The sequence below is a fragment of the Lottia gigantea genome (genome assembly GCF_000327385.1).
Source record: "Lottia gigantea unplaced genomic scaffold LOTGIsca_4, whole genome shotgun sequence".
In the NCBI taxonomy this organism is placed as follows: domain Eukaryota; kingdom Metazoa; phylum Mollusca; class Gastropoda; family Lottiidae; genus Lottia; species Lottia gigantea.
In genome coordinates this window covers 2,953,053-2,970,900 of record NW_008709379.1, presented here as the reverse complement: position 1 = coordinate 2,970,900, position 17,848 = coordinate 2,953,053, and the positions used below count along the sequence as shown (strand labels likewise).

At 35.8% G+C, this 17,848-nt stretch overlaps 2 protein-coding genes across 2 annotated transcripts; both read right to left on the bottom strand.

Annotated features, from left to right (window-relative positions):
• Positions 1 to 6,892: 6,892 nt before the first annotated feature.
• Positions 6,893 to 11,505, bottom strand: LOTGIDRAFT_153725 (hypothetical protein; the record flags this gene model as incomplete). Its single annotated transcript, XM_009059743.1, has 4 exons — positions 6,893 to 7,578; positions 7,871 to 8,009; positions 9,245 to 9,395; positions 10,115 to 11,505. 4 exons carry the CDS (start codon positions 11,503 to 11,505, stop codon positions 6,893 to 6,895), a joined length of 2,367 nt encoding a protein of 788 aa, XP_009057991.1.
• A 2,961-nt stretch (positions 11,506 to 14,466) lies between these two features.
• Positions 14,467 to 17,114, bottom strand: LOTGIDRAFT_153724 (hypothetical protein; the record flags this gene model as incomplete). The annotated part of the gene is made up of 4 exons (XM_009059742.1): positions 14,467 to 15,197; positions 15,324 to 15,462; positions 16,339 to 16,489; positions 17,023 to 17,114. 4 exons carry the CDS (start codon positions 17,112 to 17,114, stop codon positions 14,467 to 14,469), a joined length of 1,113 nt encoding a protein of 370 aa, XP_009057990.1.
• Positions 17,115 to 17,848: the final 734 nt, after the last annotated feature.

The following is a 17,848-nucleotide window of genomic DNA, read 5'->3' as shown; positions in this document are numbered from 1 at the left end:
TTATAAAACAAGAATCAATTGAAAGTGTCGCAAATGGTGGCCAATTATAAAATATATTTTATTATCGTAATTCATGTTCATCAGAAACTGCGAGTATCATTGTCAATGATGACGAACGTTCAATCCTTCGGAGAGTTAGGTTCATCATCATCATCTATGTTATGAACTATTGTTATACTTTAATAGACGTGTATATCGTTTGTGATTTGGGTTTAACATCAGAAAATATGGGTATCATTAGTCATTTGTTTTAATCCATCGGTGATTTAGGTTTGTCATAATCTGAAACTTATGTTGGGAGCTGTTGTTCTTTAAGGGACATGTGTAATCATTTGATAAGTTACGTTCATCATCACCAGAAAGTATTAGTAACGTTAGAAATCATTATCAATCATGTTATTATTTTAATCCATAGATGATTTAGTTTTATCATCTAAAACTAATTGTGTTAGCTGTTCTTCTTTAAGGGGCTTGTATAATCATCATCACCAGACACTGTTAGTCACGATGTGTCCTCCATTCACCTTTTGTTCATGTTCTATGCCATTGTAATTCACAAGTCATGTTTAAGCACTTTATGATTTAGTTTTATCATCAGAACTGTTTGTTACCTAAGGAGTTTCTGTAATCCAACCACTTTTTGTGACTAAGGTTCCTCATCATCTTCATCTCCAGAAATTATAATTCAAGAGGCATGTTTTATAATTTAGGTTTATCATCATCACCAGAAGTGTTAGTAACCTAAGGAGATCCTGTAACCTATGAGACGGGTACTCCGATCACAAGGGTTCATCATTGCGATTTTCCGAAACTTTTAATATTTCAGCGATATCTACTCAAACTACTTAGGTTTAATAACTAAAAGCATTCATAAGGCATTAATATCGCTCAATGATTTTTTGGTGTATTATTGTAAACTATTATAATGATAGTTTATAGGGTTACGGACTCACTGTAATCATATTAAGAATTGTTAAGATTTTGAGTGTACACCACAAATGTTGCTTAGCATTTTGAATTCAAGAAATGCTATCGACAACCAAAAAAAGGTCTTTTGTGTTTTTTTTTTCCAAATGTTTTTTCTACGTATGGATATATTTGTTGAAAGGATTTTGTCGGATGTGTTTTATTTTCTCTCGTTTATATATTCTGTCACACAATATTATTTATTTGTTTGTTTCGTCAAATGTTGTTTATTTATATTGAGTATATTAATATCCAGTTCACACCAACATTGGTTTTCTGACAAGCTCATTATGTGACCAATATTTGTATTTTTAAATCTAAAACTAGACAGTCTCCTTTCAATGATAGAGTAAGGTCTGTAGGCTAATGATCTTGCAAAAGACCTACAGTAGTAACCTACGAAAAGGTATTAAGATATGCCGTTAAATGAACAAAGGCTTGCTGCACCATAACTAAATTGTTGGAAGCCTAACCTTGTGGAAAAAGATGACCACTTTTGTCAGAATCGTGGCCTATGCCACGTGACAAATCATCTTCAACGCCTTCAATGTCCGAGGGTTCTGCAAGGTCTGATTACTCTGATTGACTCTTTCGATAAGGAGTTAGTTGATGCACCTTATAAAACCCCAACTGTAGTTTTACTCGACGCAGAGTTGATTGCTTGTCATTTGATCAATGATGGTATGATCGGGCTTTAAGTCTGTTTGTATGTGTAGTCTAAATAGATATATTTATTGGTATGAAAGCCTCGTTCTAATTACATCATTTTGGTTTGTTTTCGAATTAAGAATAAATGATTCTATATTAATAAAAAGAACTTGTTTTGTAACTATTTAGCCCAATATACATTTCGCACAGACATGGCTTTAAAAGCGCTTCTCTGATCTAGTATTTGTTATTATTGCACAAGATGCTTTGATTAATTCACAATTGGTGGTTACTATTTCTCATGATCCAATGTCTGCTATTATCAGTAACAGTACGAAATGGAGCCAGCGGGATAAGCAAATAGACTAATCTTTTTTTTTTAAACTCTTTGAGACTTGAAAAGTCATGTACATGTATATATTTGTGATATGATCACAGTACAACTACTCAATAAGCTCAATGACAAAGACAGCATTGATGTAACGGAGATTTAAGTTTCTAGGATTCTTGCAATGAATATTTAGTATGAAATTTAGTGTACATTCATTTGCTCTTTAGGCAATAGATCTTAATTACAAATTAGTCAAAATTTACTTATAACCTTTTTAATGAATTTTAAAGCAGGCATATTACAAGTATATCTATTTAAAATCAATTCAGGACTAATCTTACCCAAATGATCGTAAGGGTAATTTGTTTGAGAATAATTTTTGAAAATAAATTCCTGCATTTTATGCATTTTGTCTTCTAATATTACTACCCTTTTTCAAGTAACTATGGCATATTTAGAGGGTAGTGCCCTCTAAAAGCCAAAAAGGGGGCAAAGGTGCCCCTCACCCCCGTCAATGAAATCTTGGCTACACCACTGAGTAAGTAATGTATATTTCCACAAAAATTGTAATGTTGGATCCTATCAGTGTTATGGTGATTTGAGAATAAAAGTGCAGGCCAAGGTAATGAAGTTAGAATTTTATATTTATTTCAGTGCTGTTAAACGCGTTCACTCCTGTACATTTTCGGTCGCCCCGAGTTCATTCACCCTGTGTCCGTTCGATCCACAATATTTTGTGAAACAATAATCCATAATCCACAAGGTTTGAACAAAATATTTAAATATGTGTTAAATTGTCGAAGTTGGTCACTTATGAATTAAAACAGCTATCATGTGACTTGCTAGTCTTTCATTCAAACCATTTCCAATTTGTCGTCTAGAAACTCATGTTTCTCCAAACGATTCTTTATTCCAAAAATTCAACCCGGTTTCCCCCTGTCAGTGATGCAGGTGATAGGGGCTGACATGGAAAAAGCGTCTAGTCGTTCGGATGGGACAATAAACCAAGGCCCCGTGTGCTACAGGCTGTGCACGTTAAAGATCCCTCGACAGTTGGAAATCGAAAAAGAGCAGGCTAATGCCGCTGTCCTGGCAAAATTTCCCTCATCGCACCCTGCATGACGTTGCCCGTCTTTATTAGCCCACATGGTGCAGAAAAGTAGGACGTAAAACTCCATTCATTTCATTTCATTTTTTTATTCCTTAAAGTGTCCAGAATTAACATGAACTTCGAAACAAAGAAATAAATTATGTAAAAACCGCAATTCCTTAAAATTCTCAAGAAAGTGGTAACATGGCCCACTTTTCAACTCGATTCAAGCAGCATTGAACAATATTATTGCACCCAGGACAAATATTTTTTTTTAAAGGGACAGTTACGCCAATGTTTTAACCAATCATACTTTAGTCTCAGAAACGGGATTTTTTTGGCTAAGCAAATCAGTACTAGTGTTAACAGCTCATCGTCAAAATTTGAGTCTTCAAACTCACGTGTGTCCAGAATTATCCGTGTTTGAAACTATTATATAGAAGAGATCAGTTATTGACAATGTTTGACTGTAGTTTGCAGTAGAGGACAGTAATGATACAGATATTGATAGTGTTTGACTGTAGTATGTAGTAGAGGTCAGTAATGATACAGATATTGATACTTTTTGATTGTAGTATGTAGTAGAGGTCAGTAATGATACAGATATTGATAGTGTTTGATTAGTATATAGTCGAAGTCAGGAAAAATACAGATATTGATAGTATTGGACTGTAGTATGTTGTCTAGTTCAATAATGATACAGATCTTGATAGTGTTTGACTGTAATATGTAGTACAGGTTAATAATGATACAGATATTGATAGTGTTAGACTAGTATGTAGTAGAGGTAAGTAATACAGATATAGATTAATACTACAGTCAAACACTATCAATATGATATGTATTGTTACTAATGTCGTTCCGTAAATTTAATTTTTCGTTTCCGTCAAAGTCTGGCAATTTGTACAATCATTGCTTTTATTCATGTTAATGGCTGGATTTTGACACGATTGAAAAATACTTTATTTTATATTTTTTGTATAATATAACCTGTGCTCAATAATATCAGAACAAATGAACTTTCGTGTTTTGTTGACCATAAGAATTGTTTCTTGAACGTGTACTCATCGTTTGCATTCCGTAACATCTGCCACGAACTGAAGAGTGTGTTCAAGCTTGAAATAGAACGCTTTTCTATAAACAAGGAAAAGAACTAATTACATATTTTTCAACACTTTTAATGAGGTTTCTATATGGTTTTTATCAAGTTTTATGTAAATTTATCTAAATTTATAATAATTGTGCCTTTTACATTTACTAGCTAAAGAACAAGTTATATTGTGGATAGGGTTCATCGTTCAGTGATTTCACCAAGATTCGTCCAAATCGGTAAAAATTGTGCCTTCTCGAGTATTTACAAGCTACAGACTGAACCCATTTCCATAACAATCAAAACATTGTAAATCTTATAATCTCATAAAGACTTTGTTGATTTCCTTGCAACAGTAGTCCAAATATAGGAACAGTGTCGACAAATCCTACGATAATCATCGGCCGCATTGAGTCTATTTCTGGCTTTAGTTTTTATGACTATAGTGTGGAGGTTCGCTTAGGTTCGTAGTGTTGAAGGGCACCAGAAATGCTGAAACTTTTTAATTCTTCTCCTACAATAGTTAGTCGCACCTTACACCTCAGGGGAGGAAAAGAAACCCACGCTGGGAACCAGGAATATACAGTATTATAGCTTGGAACTTAAAAATTCAATAAAAGTCTGTCAAAAGTTATTCACCTCATATAGCGATTGTAGAAATGTTTTGGACTGTGAAATTTAGCGTCCAAAATGCCGGAAAACCACAGTCTTCGATATCAAATATGGCGGATATTAAAATGCTTATTTTAGTGAGCTAACAATGTGAAATGAACACAATATTGATTTTTTTGAAACTTAAAAAGTGTGATTTTTTGAAATATTAAAAAAAATTGGATGAAATCCAACAAACAAATAAAAAAAAATAAAATACCAATAAAGTAAAATTTAAATACCACGTTTTTTCTCCATAGACTAACATGGTGACATTGGCCTATTTTAACAAGTTACCACGCCGTGGTATATAGCTGTAAGGGTAGTTATGACTATTTACCACGCTTACCACGCCAGTGGTAAATAGCCACTGCGGTACTTTTATGGAATTTTTCATTCGTGTGCAGTAACATACCTCGGACACCAGCTTATGGCGTGCACGCCTCACAACTACTCCGCGATACCAGGGCCTGTTCGATTTATGAAGACTTTCTGGCAAGGTCGAGTTTTGACTTTGAAATTGCTTAAGCAAGGTTACTTGGCACATCTAAAACATTCTATGGTCGTTAACTTCTTTTCAACTGTTATATATAATCTGTTTCTTGCATCTTTGGAATGTTTGGTCAGGCATCTGATGTTGACCAATATAGTAGTGGCGGGTTTTGCGCGCGAAGCAGACTATGGTTACTCTTTTCGAAACACTTTACGGTATTTCTCTTTGGAGGAGTCCACTACTTTTCATGGAATTGTCATGCTTGTAGGGATTTTTATTAGGCACAGGCCGTTTAAGGTTTTTTGAAACATATTCATTCAGGGACACTCTTTGTAGGCGACCAATTTTTAGCAAATGTAACAATTGATAACAGGAAGGTTACCTTATAAAAATACACATCTTATAATGTGAGTTTAATCAACTATTATTCAAAGTAAACATTATTGTAAGACAATACAAACATCTTGCTAAATCTAATTAATTAAAAAAGGGTAAAAATATAAATATATTAAAATAAAAGTCATTTAAATTATATATTTGTAAAGTGATCATTACTCAAAGAGCTCAATGACAAAGGCAGCATTGATTTAGTAGGTCATATAGTTTTGAGGATTCTTGCAATCAAAAAGAATTTTAAATAACTATTAGTGATGTACAAAACAAGAAAGAGGGTTAGGAAGGCATTTGTAGAGGACCCGCCCTTATGCAAAAAATGTTAAGTATGAGATCTGAACATGGATTGTCCTTGAGAGACAATACCTTGATTCTATGATTAACCCAGAAGAGTCAACGGTTGCTCCAAAAGGAAAAGTTTGCTAAAAACAATAAAAATCTAACATGGCATACGCCATTGTGTACCTCAACACCTTACCGGCTGTTGATACGTCCCCCGAATGTGTATAGAGATCTTTGATCTGAACTATTTCTATCAATTGGTTATTATGAAATATAAAGAGTACCCGACTTATGATGGTTCCTAGATTTTACAAAAAATAACAATAATGTTAAACATATTCTATTTTAAATGAAGAAAAAAAAAAGAAAAATTTAAAAACAAAAGGATAAGGTTATAAGAGATTCTGTACTATTACCATAAAGTTTATAAACAGGTCAGCGTCCAATAACGTTTACTTGGTAGGTCTTGTATTGTAAACAAAATTTCAAAACTATAATACATATCATATAGCATAATTTTCGTTCACGACAAAATTTGACCTCTAAGTCAAGGACATTAACTCAAAAGCAAAACGTTGGACTTTCCCATCAAAACTGGAGTAACAATAGGATTAGCCATACTGCCTACCCTAAAAACTTGTGTCGACCGCCTACATCGTAATAGACGTTTAGAATAGGAATTCTAATTCAGTATTTGATTTTTTTTTGTTGCCACATTCAGTATTTTGAAATGTTGTTCGAAAGAGGATAAACAGTGCATTACGATTATGAAAAACCTTATTGATGTCTGATAAATACATTATAAGATAGAACTTTAGACGCCAACTTTCAATATTTTAAGGAATGTGTTTATATATTATTGTCATATATCGCCGAGGATATATTGCATTATAACTTGCCATATCCCTAGTTCTTTAGCAGTTATGGAGTGTTCCCGTAGCTTTGTTACTATCCACCACAACCGCCACCACAACCCCCGCCGCACCCCCCTCCACACCCCCCTCCACAACCACCTCCACAACCACCACCACAACCACCACATCCTCCACAACCACCACAGCCTCCACATCCACCAGCATCCCCGCTACCACCAGCACCCCCATCTCCATCGCCACCAGTAATACCACATGTATTGACATCAGAAGTGGTACCAGTCCCCTCACCGCAGTCTACACCACTAATATCACCAATAGGACCAACACCACAACCAGCACAAGCATTTAATCCATACGTCGTACTGATGTAGTGGTTTGATGGCGTGCTCATCAAGAAACCAGCTGCCATAATGAAGGCCATGTCTTCTGAAGGACACGCTGCCACTGATTTGGTACCTCTAGAGGATGAAGCTTTGGTAGACTGTCCTGGTTTCCAACTAGATGGTCTGGGCTGACAGAGAACATATAATAAGGCGATACTAAATGTAAGAGCAATGTGCTCGGCAATATCATCATGTTGTCCTGGTTGGTACAGTATACCTCCCATCTGCATATCCACCTTCAGACCACCAAGTGTAAAATTGAACACACTTGTTGCGTTTATCTCGTGCCAATTCTTGTCGTTCATTTTCCTGAATTTAACTGCTAAAGAACCTGGACTTCCAGGAACACCGCGTGTTCCCTTTCTTTGTCTTGTACCTATAATAATAATTGAAAATCCAAATACAAATAATTCTTTTAAGGCATTGTTTTGAAAACTGGCACTGAATCGCGTTACCTTCAGCAAACTGATTCTGTGCCTATAATATTGATTAAAAAACGACAAAAATATAAACCTTTTAACTTCTATTGTAAGTTGCACTGTATTGCCATCGAAACGAAATATCAACGGAGGATTTCCTTCTTATTTACCACAATTAAGCTAAGAAATATCACTAACACCCCAAGACTGACATCAAGTAATCAGATTCTGAAAATTTTTTAGACATACCTTTAACACCAGGGATACCTTTTTTAAAACCGACCCAACTTCCAACCACCACACCCCAATCACCTTCGTTATTCTTAATCAACACAGCTCGTTCACCACGTCGTGGATTCAATGTTATGTTTGATTTTGATGATGTAACCTAAAAGTACATCAAATCGAAGGAGTGAGTTTTATATTCTTCTGCAAAAGTAAATGATAGCTTGCCAGGCAAGGTAACATACGCCCACTGGCAGCTGTCAGAAATGATTAAACAGTCTTTAGTGACTACAGGGTTGCACAATATAGCTAATAGAGTGAAACGTCAAGTCAGACACGATATTTCGGTGAAATATTATCCGATCATCGCGAAAATCGATAGGGATCATCTTCATAATGACATTGACATACAAAATAAAAATCAAAAGAATCTGTAAACAATTGTAGCCTGTAGAGTGAGCACGAGTTGCACAATAAAGCTAATAGAGTAAAACGTCAGGTCAGACACGATATTTCGGTGAAAAATTATCCGATCATCATGAAAATCGATAGGGATCATCTTCATAATGACATAGACATACAAAATAAAAATCAAAAGAATCTGTAAAAAATTGTAGCCTGTAGAGTGAGCACGAGTTGCACAATATAGCTAATAGAGAAAAACGTCAAGTCAGACACGATATTTCGGTGAAAAATTATCCGATCATCACGAAAATCAATAGGGATCATCTTCATAATGACATTGACACACAAAATAAAAATTAAAAGAATCTGTAAAAAATTGTAGCCTGTGGAGTGAGCACGAGTTGTACAATATAGCTAACAGAGAAAAACGTCAAATCAGACACGATATTTCGGTGAAAAATTATCCGATCATCACGAAAATCAATAGGGATCATCTTCATAATGACATTGACACACAAAATAAAAATCAAAAGAATCTGTAAAAAATTGTAGCCTGTGGAGTGAGCACGAGTTGTACAATATAGCTAATAGAGAAAAACGTCAAGTCAGACACGATATTTCGGTGAAAAATTATCCGATCATCACGAAAATCAATAGGGATCATCTTCATAACAACATTGACATACAAAATAAATATCAAAAGAATCCATACAGAACTGTAGCCTGTAGAGTGAGCACGAGCCAAATGTGATTGACAATAACTTTTACAACAACCAAGAACCTCTGACAGTAATAAATACCTCTTTCATAAATATGCCGTTATTACCGTTATCATGACGTCATTGCACAAATAAGAACAAAAATAATTACAGTCTAAATGCGTGGTATGTTTTTTTGAATGTAAGAGAATCGGACGTGAAATTCTGAAATGGTAGACAAAAAGTATATCACAACTTTATTCACAAGGCACATATACTATATTGGTATACTTACCAATGATGGCAATGGTAGTTGATCTGATCCTACCAAATGAGCTACCACGGACAATTTATCTTTGAAGAAGACATGAACCACTGACGTCATCAATGGTATGCTATGGATAATACGAGCCGTAAATACTGGTTTACCTAAATGGTTCCTCAACCTGAAATGGATTTCTTTTCCTATTAGATATCAACAACGTGATTGAATTAAAGATACAGATGCTTCCTTTCGTGGTGTTGCTGTTATAGGTGACGACACTTGTTATCATTGATCCGATAAAATTAAGTTCGGTCTCTAAAACATTATACCAATTGAATGCAGCCAAGACCTCAGATATATTCATTTTGAAGAAAGTTCTTTTCTGACCACTTCTATCATTTTCTTTTTAGTATTTCTCAGCAATAACAGGTGTGGTTCTAGACAGAGTACGCTTATACTTCTGACCACTTGACGCCACTTTTCATCATCAAATGCGTCTTCATGGATGCAGGTGTTTTTTCTTATCATAATACTTATTGTAATCAGTTCCCTCCCTTGACCCAGTGTTTGTTGTGTCTTCCAGACACCTGATACAATTATTCATCATGAAATACTATTAGCTGCTACCAAAGTTTCGCCAAAATGTTGTTTTGAATTTCGGGTTTTGATTCGCGGTTTGGATCGTTAGTAAGTTACTTGGTTTATTTATTGGAAAACATAAAATAGGCTATAGGTCACAATTCAACGGAACTATTTTAGCACATTGCAGGGTAAGTTTCGGCTTTTTTTTTGCTTATCAAAAGGTACAATTTCCATGGACGTAAATATCTTTACACCTATCAATTTATTTCATGTTTGTCGCTTGATAATATTAGTCGAATTTATAGAGAGAAAACTTACGTGTGAGATGCCACATCACAAACATTATCTGTACCGGGTGGTAATTTAGGTAATGGAACTGGTCCCCACATAGATTCAACATCTACAGGCATCATACATTGTTCATAAGAACCTGGTACCAACTGCAGTGTACACCATCCACGCCTCGGGATCTGAACAGTCCCCACTATATTCAGGTTAACAGATGTGCCCAATGTGACCGCTATATTCAACCTAGAGCTGATTGGTGGTGTGGCCTCTATATGCGGCAACATGTCGTAGACACTTTCACCGAAAGACAAATCACTTCCTAAACATAAAAATCCTGTTTTTTCATACAAGCGAAATTTCAGATTGTTCGACTGCTTGGTATCGAAGTTGAATTTTGCCAAACCGTTCCATGAAGTTTTCGGTCCTTTCAGTGAAGCTACTGTTTGAAGCTCTTTTTTATTTACTGCAATTGATATTTTCAGTCTGAATTTCTTCGCATTTGGGGGAAGATTGGACAGCTGTATAGATTCTATAACTATTTCACTCATCTTGGTACATGCGTAAAATGAATCTTCTTGTGTCATGCCGTATAATTTGCCACGAGGAGGATCACCCCGATACATAGCCCCATACATTGAGAAACTTTCATTAAAAGTGTTCTTCCATACAGTTCGTGTTTCTAAATCAGCATTGTATAGTTTGGATCCCTCTGTCCGATCGTTCACTGTATCATCGTGGTTGAAAACACGACCCAGTAGATTAGTCGTATCATTCTGGTATTTTAGAGGATGAAGTTGATGTGTGTGCCAGATTAGATCTATGTCATAACAAGGCACAAGAAACATTCCTGGGTTCTTCAGTTTAAGGAAAAGGTATTTTTTGTATCTGAGAAGGGCATTCTTTAAGAAGGACTCATCTTTGTAATGTGGCAAGGACACTTGATAATAAAATACCTTTTGTCTGCCTGCAGCTTCTGCAATGTTATACGAAGTTTGTGGCAGAGTTGTGTACCGTGGATCAACAACATCGCCACCTACTTCTAATGGATGATTAGGGTAGGCTTCAGACCAATATTTCTGTGTGACTGGGTATATTTTCTTTAACTCTTGAGGAGTAAACAATTTAGAATCCACAACTTTGCCTACGAGGGCCATGCAATCTTCTCTGTACGTCACTGGACACAACATGTGACAATGCCACGCCCACTGTATGTCGAGAGGAGCGGGTAAGACTTCTTGGTCATGTTTGGCAGCCAATGGAAGCCATAGATTGATGTATCTGTGGATGGCTTGAGTTAAGATTGGTCCCTCCTCTAAATCCGGATGCTTGCTGATCTGTTTGAGAAAGTCAAGATGGAGAAGTGACGCCTGTGGTAAATCTAAACTGAACTTAATACCGTTAGGGTCAGTAGGTTTGGCCATCTATAAAAAAAAATAAAATAAAGTTTTAACAAAATTCTATTTAATATCAATATAATTAAAGTTAGATAACTTTTTTTTTATATTTTTAATCTCTATTGTAATCTAACAAGTTTCTTACCGCTGTCTCGTTCTAGTGAACTATTTTCAACCAATCAAAGCGTGCCATATGGGGTCCGTTTCTTGGCAACGTTGACGAAGTGTTGGAGGCTGTTTTATTGCCCTACTTTGGTCTTCGCTTTCCAACAATTCATAATCGTTACAGTCCTTAGCCCTACATGTCGCATGGAAGTAGAAATTAGATTACAATAGAGACAAACAAATCATTAGAGAAAAGGAGTGGAATATAATCCGATTTTAATCAATCAAACTGAATTCAGATTGTATCCACTCAAGCTTGTTGGATCTTTAATAAGGGAAAACAATAATAAAAATCAATAAAACATTGGATCCAAAAGGAGTAAGTTGGAAACGGATCTGTGCCTGTCCTAATAAACCCAAACTAGGAGCAGAAAGGTAAAACGTAAAACGCAATTGTATCTCATAAGCATATTTGTAGTGAAAATTGTATATATAATCTCCAATCCGACCATACGTTTAATGGAGAATTGATCACGTATAAATATATATATATATATATATATATATAAATATTCATGCTTGAAATTGCTTTTACTAAAATGTTTCACCTTGTGTACCGATCTCCTTACTTAGAAAAGATTGAAGTCTCGAATAATGATCTTCATCAAACATATGAATAATATAAAGAAGTTTCATAAAACCAGTTATAAAGTATATAAATATAAATCTACACGACTATATCTGTACTAGTCAATCGTGACTACAGTCAATCGCGACTACAGAATACAACTTCTTTCAGTCTATTGAATAAATGCAATGTGAATAGTATACCAAATTTACCTTACTAGAAGACAATTGATCACCTGTTCCCTCCGAACTCTATGATTTATATAATTTTTAGACTCTTTCCCTGCCACTGTCAATAACTCTACAGGAAATTGAACTGTTTTAAAGAAAATGTTGACAGGACACTGTTTATATATCGTATCCTATTTATCTCTAGTAGTATTGCTTCAATTATGCATTCCTGACTGATCACGTGATATTCTCCACCAATCGAATCCTGTGATTCAATGTAACGTCAGTAATTATGCAAGTAGCCTTGAACTTCAGATTAATGAAAGCAATACTTTAGTCACGTTTTTCCAGGTACCCCTCAAAACTATTGCGAAATATTTTTAAATGTTTACAATATAATCAAATGGAAATTTACAATATCAAATCCCCTTCAATCTCTTTCCATAGATTAGGATACCTCTGATTGTGTTCAATCAATACAATATTGCAATCGTATTTTGTAACGAATGAAGAATTCTCCGAAAAGGGAAATTTTCAACATGTACAGAATATTTCCGAACCAGCTCAACAGTCTGTAGGGGAGTAGTTTCCATTCACAGAATAGTTTTCGATTTCTTATGTTTTAAGAACTTGGCGCTTTATAAACAGCTTTTAGAATATGTACAATCAGTAGAATTCTTAGAATCTCCAGAAATATAGATTGACGTTCTAAGAATCTCCAGAAATATAGTTTGACGTAGGCCTATAGGAATCTCTCGAGATATTGTTTGACGTATTGGAATCTATATCGATCAGAACGACAGTTTGAAGTCCTTAGAATCTCCAAAAATATTGTTTGACGTTCTTAGAATCTCCAGAAACATAGTTTGAAGTTTTTGGAATCTCAAGAGACATCTATTAAGGTTTTTTTTAGAATCTCCAGAAACATCGATTGAGGTTTTTTAGAATCTCCAGAAACGTCGATTGAGGTTTTTAGAATCTCCAGAAACATCGATTGAGGTTTTTTAGAATCTCCAGAAACGTCGATTGAGGTTTTTTAGAATCTCCAGAAACATCGATTGAGGTTTTTTAGAATCTCCAGAAACGTCGATTGAGGTTTTTGAATTTTTCAGAACCACAGTTGGGTGTTTTATTTCAGAAAATTCAACAAAAAATCACAACTTCACGGATTTAGAATTTTTAGAACTATATGTTTAAGCTTTAACTGTTTAGAATCTCATGAAATATCGCTTGGCCGCTTTGGACTTTTTAGGTGTTGTATATATCCACAAGATCTCGGAAAATTTTCAGTTGAGAGTTACATGCACGTGATATACCAAAAATAGGTTAAAAGAGGCAAGTGAAGGCAATATAGACCGCAGAATTTAAAAATGTGCTGTGTTAGTATAAATCCACAATGTCTCAGACAAGTTTGAACTTGGGTGAGATTCAACGAATATTTCTTGTGTTACAGTGTTACAGCCTCTGATATATCGAAAAGAAGTTAAAATTGACTTAAAAATGCAAAACAGTGCACAGTTTTGTGCGTAGTGTGTAAAATTACAGTTGATATAAAAGAATGGAAAATTAAGCATAGTTAACAAAAATCTTAAAAATATATTAAAATAAAATTCATGTACATGTATATATGTTACATGTTATCACAGTAAGGTACAATGACTCCATGAGATCAATGATATGAGCAGTTTCGATGTAGCTCAGATTATATGTATATGTATAAGACAAGTACAATATGATAAGCAATGGCCAAACTTAATCATACAGCAACATCAAGTTTTCCGAAAGAGTGTAACGAAAGCTATATACAATACACCATTCCATCACTACATTACAAATAATATCAGTTCTGTTTGAAATGAAATGAGAGTAGACCAAAATAGAATTTGTCCTTATTTTTCGCTCAAATTTCTCTAAGATAAGTAGGATACATTATAATATAGTCAGTTAATCTAAATAGTATTTGGGATTCCATTGTGACCATTGGGACATCAAACACATACTATTATTTTAGTTACGTACGAAACCTAGGTGAAACAATCTATATTGTCACTGTAAGAAAACCCAAAGAATTTGGTAAAAGTATCTTTAGTATCTTATCTCTAGCGCACATCTGTACACACCTCCACCACATCCACCGCCTCCACATCCACCGCCTCCACATCCACCGCCACCTCCTCCACATCCACCACCACCGCCTCCACATCCACCGCCACCACATCCGCCACAACCGCCACAACCACCACAGCCTCCACCACCAACGTCCACGCTCCCACCATTATCTCCAGCATTAGCGATATTAGTTACACCACATGTATTGACATCAGAAGTGGTACCAGTTCCCTCACCACAGTCTATACCACTAATATCACCAATAGGACCAACACCACACCCAGCACAAGCATTTAATCCATACGTCGTACTGATGTAGTGGTTTGATGGCGTGCTCATCAACAAACCAGCTGCCATAATCAAGGCCATGTCTTCTGAAGGACATGTTGCCACTGATTTGGCACCCCTAGAGGATGAAACCTTCATAGACTGTCCCGGTCTCCAACTAGATGGTCTAGGCTGACAGAGAACATATAATAAGGCGATACTAAACGTAAGAGCAACGTGCTCGGCTATATCATCATGTTGTCCTGGTTGGTACACTATACCGCCACTCTTCATATTAACCTGCAGACCACCGAGTGTGAAATAAAACGTATTCGTTGCATTCATTTGATGCCAATTGTTGTCGTTCATTCTCCTGAACCGTGCTGTCAAATAATCTGGACTACCAGGAACACCGCGTTTTCCCCTTCTGTGTCTTGTGCCTGTAATAATGATCGAAGAACAGAATCAATAAAACCCTCTGCAGAGAACTGATGACGCGCAAAGTGTATCGAGCGTAACTCGACATTAACTCAGCAGATTAAAATATGACTTTTTTAAAGACCTACCTGAAACACCGGGGACACCTTTTTTAAAGCCGACCCATCTTCCAATGACGACACCCCAATCACCTTGGTGATTCTTAATCAACACAGCTCGTTCACCACGTCGTGGATTCAATGTTATGTTTGATTTTGAAGATGTGACCTACAAATATATCAGGTTACAATTAATGGAGTTTTACATGCCTATTTTCTGCAATAATATTATAAAGCTGTCCATTTCTATCTATCTATATCCATTTTTAGAGAATGACGATTAATAAAGATATGACCAGTAACGTCATAATGTGGATTATATCTGCTTGAACCTGGTGTTGCAAAATTAAGTGCCGTTAATATCAATATCATGACGTCATTGAAAATCAAACTGCACGAGAGAGAGTCTATAACTCCCGGGCGAGGACTGACGACAATAGAGAGCAGTGCAAAGCAACCTTTTTTCACGTCGGTTGCTAGATCGTCAAACATAGATCGTACAAAAGTCGACATTACGTCGATATTATGTTATCCTTTGCGCATACCTGAAATGCACCACGCACCGTATGCGTTCCAGGTATCACGTACTGAAATTACCGTGACCTAAAAACCGACGTAAAAAGGAAATCGTTATGCTGTGTGGCCCCGCTCTCTACTTTGGCAGTCTAAATCTGTGTGGTAGTTTTCTTTTTTAAATTTAAGGGAATTGGACTTCCGATTGGATATTATATGGATATGGATATTCAGATCCGTCCAAATGTAAAGAAACTACTAAAACGACACACGCTTGGTCTAATTCAATATCATTATTGAATTGTTTTACAAAGCAAAACTACCAATGAGACGTTTAATTTTTTATATTCAGATACTTCTATCACTACAAACTTCATTTGTTTAATGATCGGTTATTATACAGCAAGTCGTTATTTTGATTTGAGATATATTCATATGCGATATTATGTTGTAACAAACTTAAAAAAAGGAAAATAAACGCCAGTTTGTGTAACTGGTTCAAAAACGGGAATGATATTAGAAATGTATTTACCACGGATGGCAATGGTAGTTGATCTGATCCTACCAAATGAGCTACCACGGACAATTTATCTTTAACGAAGACATGAACCACTGACGTCATCAATGGTATGCTATGGATAATACGAGCCGTAAATACTGGTTGGGCTAAATGGTTCCAAAGTCTGAAATAGATGTTTTATTTTCTATTAGATATAAACAACCTGATTCAAATAAAGATATAGATGTTTCCTTTCGTGGTATTGCTGTTATAGGTGACGACACTTGTTTTCATTGATCTGAAATATGCAAATATGAAATTTTAGTAAGCTTGGTGTGACAGTGATTTATTTTCCTAAAATATGAATATAGATAGCTGAGATTAATGAAGAGACTATAAATATATCATCGTAGATTTTATATGTGTTCTATGGAGGAGATAAATAATGCATTTGACTTCTCGTAACCACTAACACAAAATTTATTTGCCAATCAAAGGAATCAATGCGTTCAGTGAAACTGCAGCTTTAACTGCAGAAGTCAAGTCTAAAACCATATAAGAGATTTTAGCACACCTATTTTCAATTACCGACAGATTTTCATAAGGTACAATTCCGAAATTGCCACAGAGGCATGTCTACAACCTAAAGTGCCAACAGATACCAGGCCATGAAACCCTACAAATATTAGTTTAGTTGATGATTGTAGAAAAACTTACGCGTGAGATGCCACATTACAAACATTATCTGTACCGGGTGGTAATTTAGGTAATGGAACTGGTCCCCACATAGATTCAACATCTACAGGCATCACACATTGTTCATAAGAACCTGGTACCAACTGCAGTGTACACGATCCACGCCTCGGGATCTGAACAGTCCCCACTATATTCAGGTTAACAGAGGTGCCCAATGTGACCGCTATATTCAACCTAGAGTTGATTGGTGGTGTGGCCTCTATATGCGGCAACATGTCATAGTGCCATCACCAAACGAAACATGGCTTCCTAAACATAAAAGTCCAAATTTTTCATGCAAGCGAAATTTCAGATTGTTCGCTTGTTTGGTATCGAAGATGAAATTTGCTGATCCATTCCACGAAGTTTTCGGTCCTTTCAGTGAAGCTACTGTTTGAAGTTCTTTTCTATTTACCGCAAGTGATATTTTTAGTCTAAATTTCTTCGCATTTGAGGGAAGATTGGACAGCTGTATAGATTCTATAACTATTTCACTCATCTTGGAACATGCGCTAAATAAGTCTTCTTGCGTCATGTGGTATAATTTGCTACGAGGGGGATCACCCCGATACATGGCCCCATACATGGAAAAGTTTTCTCTAAAAGTGTTCTTCCATACAGTTCGTGTTTCTAAATCAGCATTGTATAGTTTGGATCGCTCTGTCCGATCGTTCACTGTATCATCATGGTCAAATACTCGACCCAGTAGATTAGTCGTATCATTCTGGTATTTTAGAGGATGAAGTTGATGTGTGTGCCAGATTAGATCTATGTCATAACAAGGCACAAGAAACATTCCTGGGTTCTT